At 47.5% G+C, this 5,166-nt stretch overlaps 1 protein-coding gene across 1 annotated transcript; it reads left to right on the top strand.

The window, feature by feature from the left end:
• The first annotated feature begins 979 nt into the window (after positions 1–979).
• Positions 980–4,935, top strand: MB (myoglobin). The gene is made up of 3 exons (XM_021554037.4): positions 980–1,165; positions 3,169–3,391; positions 4,091–4,935. The coding sequence occupies exons 1-3, from the start codon at positions 1,071–1,073 to the stop codon at positions 4,235–4,237; spliced, it is 465 nt and encodes a 154-aa protein (XP_021409712.1). The 5' UTR covers positions 980–1,070; the 3' UTR covers positions 4,238–4,935.
• The last annotated feature ends 231 nt before the right edge of the window (positions 4,936–5,166 follow it).

Genomic DNA, 5,166 nt, shown 5'->3' with positions numbered 1-5,166 from the left:
ACATCCAGAGGCAGGTGCATGGTTTGGAACAGCAGTACTGGGCTTTGTTATCAGGCTGTGGTCTGACTGCAGCCACCCCTGGAAGGGACCAGTCACCCTACTTTTGTGTCAGGCCATTACCAGTCCTGACAGGGAGGTAAGAGAAAGTCTGGGAGCCCTCCCAAAGTATGTCCACATGGTTTGTCAACTCAGTGGGTTTTCCTTCCAACACTGAAATTTGTTTAGCTTGACAGAAGTAGCCAGAGAGCAGAACTGCTGATTGGGTGGGTGTTGAATGTAGCTTTGCTATGTCCTCATGTCTCTGGTCTGCTGCAAATTACCTTTCTGGCTCAGTTGTACATCTCTTGGCTCTAATATCCAGACTCAGCCATCAGCTCATCCTAGGTGTTTCCCAGAAGAGCAGGCAGCAGGATCCTGGCAGGCAGATGTGGGGGAACTGGCTCCCATACAGCTTTTATCCCTTCATTCCTCCTGCAGCAGGTGGGGAAATGACTGGGCTGCTTTCAATATGGTTATCTCTTAAGGGCATGTCACAAGAGGTGTGTTACCCCAGGAGAAAAGGATGGTGAGATCATTATGGGAAAGGAAAGGTCTTTGGAGTGATGGAGTCAATGCTACTGTCTGTCCTGGCCTTTTCTCCTGCTTGCCCTTGGCAGGCCAGGGGAGAGGGAGGCAGGCTGGCCTTGCAGATGACTGTGCTCTTCAGAAATCTCCTGCCATAAAGCTTGATACTGTCTCTGGGTCCTCAGGAACCTGGGACAGGCTCCTGGCACAGCATTCCAGCAGTGCCCTTTCTCTCTAGAGTGGGACATGTGCCAGTCCAATACGAGAAGCAGAAATGATGCCATTAGTGGCACCCACAATAGTACCTGACCCAAAATAGCTTCCTAGGAAAAAACAGGGAGGCTGATTAGGTTAGACAAGCCTGAAAGAGAGCAAGAAGTCCCGCTGATGATTGACAGGTATAGGTTTGTGGGCAGGGGCTATAAATCCCACGGATAAGCTCTCCAGCTACCCTTTGGGGAAAGGCAAACGGCTGCAGGAAGCACTCAGGACACACTTGGTGAACCATGGGGCTCAGTGACCAGGAATGGCAGCAAGTCCTGACAGTCTGGGGAAAGGTGGAGTCCGACCTCGCTGGCCATGGCCATCAAATTTTAATGAGGTAGGCAAGGAGCTTCAGTTCTAAGAGTAAAGCTGAGAGCTTTTGATGAGAGACATGCTTGTCACTGTTTATTTCAACAAGGTGTTTTCTTTCTTGTAGGGTGGTGGTTTTTCCATTGCTATTTTTGGGTTAAAAGTTACTCACTGTGTAAATTGGCTGTGCTTCTGTCTCTCCATCTCTCTGTGGGTGCAGGAGCAGACCAGTGCTGCTTTTAACACATGGCTGTGCTTTGTCTCTCTGCCTCTGGTGGCCAGGCTCTGCTTTGGATCCTCATTTCCCAAGCACCTCAGTGAGAAATGCTGGAGTGAAGGTGTGTCATGGGGCTTCAGATGCTCTGCAGAAAGGATGTGGGGAGGCAGAGAAGGAATGAAAAGAGAAACATCACCTCTGTGGCAATTTTCTTGGCATCTATTTCAGTAAAACTAACTGTAAAGTATCTTGAGAGTTTCCCTCTCCCCACCTTAGTCTCACCTGGCAGAGCCCTGCCCATCCTGCTTTTTGGCCAGAAATCTGTGCGATAACACTTGTCCATTACCTCATGATGAATTTGAGGTCTAAGTATGAAATGAGGCACATCCTTCCCCTTACTTCCCTTCTCCATTATTCCAGTGTCAGAAGTGCTGCTGAGGTCTCCAACTGAGAGAACCCCATCCTCCATGTTGTCCTTGTGATCCTGGTGCTCGGAGTGGTGAACACCCCAGATACTGCAAAGTGGGAAAGAACATTAGGTGGACACTGGAGCCTAGCTTGTCCCTTAAGACCAGAGAGGATGCAGACTTTGAGGAGATTCTCTTCAGCTCTCCTCTCAGACTGTGCACACCCAAATGTGCTGGAAGGGTACAGACACTGAGGAGAGTAGTGGGGAATCTGGCACCTGCTTGGGGGATTTTCTACCCTAAGCATGCTAAGGCAAGGAGCCTACACCTCCAGGCATATCTACTGCAAAGCTGTGAAAAACAGCTGTTATAAAAGATGAGCCAAAGAAGGGGGCTGTTTTCCTTACCTGCTTTATCCTGTTCCAGATCAGCTGCCATTTGAAGGGAAAGGAATGGAGTGGGAATGAAGTGGGTGGAAATGTGATGGCTTTCCCCTCTTGTGGTCCAGAGCAGGCATGCTGGAGGGGTAGCAGGAACCTGAGCCATCCTCACCCATCCATCTCTGAGGTGGCTATTTTGGCTCTGAATTTGCCACATGCTAGAAAAAGCAGTTCCCAATGGAAATGTAGTACCATTTTTCTTACAAGTATCACAGAGTAGAGCATTGCATTAAATAAATAGATGTCACCCTGTGACTTTGTGCTCCCCTGCCAACCCAGGTCTCCTCCAAGGAGTTTCTGAGGGAAGAGAGAGGGTGGCAAAAAAGGTCAGGAACCAAATTCCTCCTTGTCTGCAATCATACGGTTTAGGGGCACAGTAAACTCTCCCATCCAGATGACAATCAAGAACACATGACCTCCAGATATAAGAGATACAAGGGACCTGAGGCTGGGGGCTGCTCCCTTTTTTTTTTTTTTTTTTTTTTTTTTTTTTTTTTTTCCTCTCTATGGGAATCTTGTAGACCTTTCATTTCGTGGCCAATAAATCATGGGCTGATAAGAGAGTTTGTGTGAGAGGCAGGGGTCTATAGGTTGGCTCTCCAGCAACAGTAAATTGATGAAGGCAGGTGATTTTGTTTGCTTTTGGTTTTCCTTCACATGAATACAAGAACTCACCTCTCAGTATCATGACTAGCCTTGGCTCTTGTCTCTGTCTTAAAACTGTTGACATAATCCAGGGGATGGGTGCCAAGGAGTTATCAGAATTGTATGGAAAAAAATACAGACACTTCCTTTGTTCCTCTAGTTGGGCATGTTTAGGGCAGTGTCTCGATTGCAGGGAATGGAAATAGACAGTGGTGATCATCTTAAGAAATTAGTAAGAAGATGGGATTAAAGATTGAGTACTCAAAGGGCAGTATGTCAGGAGCTTCTCCTCTCCAAAGTCCCTCTCTGCTTTTGTCCACAGACTCTTTCAGGACCATCCTGAGACCCTTGACCGCTTTGAAAAGTTCAAAGATCTGAAGACCCCTGATGCGATGAAGGGCTCTGAAGATCTGAAGAAACATGGAGTTACTGTTCTTACCCAGCTGGGCAAAATCCTGAAAGCAAAGGGTAATCATGAGGCCGAGTTGAAGCCCCTGGCTCAGACCCATGCAACCAAGCACAAAATCCCTGTCAAATATCTGGAGGTATGGAAAAGGGCAGAGAGTCTCAGTGTCTGATCTGTAGTGAATGTGCACAAGACAGCTGTGTGAGAGTTGGGCTTTCATTTATTGATGACTAGTTGGACTTCAGTGAGCTCTCCCTCAAGTCCAGGGTCTGCGTGTACAAGCAGGAGGAGGCACAGAAAGGGCTCATGGCATGCAAATAGTATGTGAATATCCAAGTTTAGATTTCCCATTCCAAACACCCAAACACAGTCTGACAAAAGCCTTGACAGCAATAAACCAGCCCATGCAGCCTATGCATGCCTGGGAAACTGCATTACATAAGGACTGTCAGTGACTGGACACAAGGGACATACAATTTTAGAGTAAGCCGTGGAGGATCCATTGGAGACCAAGACCCATAAAACGAAGTGTTATACAAACACAGGGCATGAATTTTCAGTCTTAATGGATGAGGCTGACAAAAAGTGGAAAGGGCCATGGTCTGCTCAAGGTCATGAAGCTGATCAGCGTCAGAGCTAGGAATAGAGCCCAGTGCTTCTGCCTAGCCCAGACTCCTTGCATACTAGACCTCACTGTCTCTCCAGAGGCTGCAGGAAGGCCTACTGAATTAGCTCAGAGATATTTCCAGACTCTGCAACCTATTTCTTAGTCTGGCTTTTCTGAAAATAAACCTTGAGTGTCCCTTCAGTTTTTCTTTCTCTCTTTCCTTCCTCACAGTTCATTTCTGAAGTCATTATCAAGGTCCTTGCCGAAAAACACGCTGCAGACTTTGGGGCTGATGCCCAGGCTGCAATGAAGAAGGCTCTGGAGCTGTTCCGAAATGATATGGCCAGCAAGTACAAGGAGTTTGGTTTCCAGGGTTAGCACATACGCACAAAGGAGCACCACGATGGAGGGCCTGGCCACACATCTTTCCCTGGAGCTATTTTGGACATCTCACAATTGGCCATCTCTGGTGTGTTGGAAAGCTTTGATGAGAGGCCAAGAGTCACTCCAGGCAGCATAGAGGCAGTCAGAGTGATATCCATGATAAACTGTCGTTTCCTGGCTTCATGTATACAAAAGAAATATTCTGCTTTCTTAGCAAAAATAACATTAGGGGTTATCTGTGAGCTTCAGCCTATTTTATCTCCTTTCTCTCTCTCTCCCTGAAACTCAGTCTCATCTGAGAGGCAAATGGCATGGCCAAAGATGAAGGGATGTGGAGGATCAAGGGAAGTGCTGAGTATGGTGAATGAGTGAAGGAATGACTCAAATGAGAGATGTAAGAATGGGAAGCAGGGACACAACATCCCATTCCTCCCACATGCGAGACTGTTAGCAGGTTACTATGGAGAGCTTCCAGCACAGTGTTACCTTGCTTTGTGGGGGTGAATGCAGCCAGTCTCCAGTGCCTGCCAGCTCTGGAGGGTTTAGTTGTTAAACTTGCATTAGAAAAACTATAAAGAGCTGTAGTCCCTGTGATCTGTAGGCTTCTAGCAGCCGCCACTATGTGTCTGAAGGTCTGTTGCCCTGGGAAGTGAAATATGTGTTTCTCAGAAAATAAAAATCTCTGTACCAGAGTTGTGTCTTTGCTCCTGGCTGTACAAACACCCCAGTGAGAACTAGGGGAGAAGGAGAAAGTGGAAAGGTGTTTTGCATACATACCTGGCTGCAGAGAAACCTGCACTGTCAGTCCATGACCTGAGCAGCATGTGGCATCTGTCTTAGCCAGGGATTCGGGGCACTCAGATGTCACTGTGGGGACATGACCTGATTCCTGGACCTCACAGCACAGGACAGCAGCCTCAGCT

The sequence above is a fragment of the Lonchura striata genome, chromosome 1A (assembly GCF_050655825.1).
Source record: "Lonchura striata isolate lonStrDom1 chromosome 1A, ASM5065582v1, whole genome shotgun sequence".
Classification (NCBI taxonomy): Eukaryota; Metazoa; Chordata; class Aves; order Passeriformes; family Estrildidae; genus Lonchura; species Lonchura striata.
Note: the sequence above shows the minus strand (reverse complement) of the source record. Positions and strands in the feature narration are given on the sequence as shown.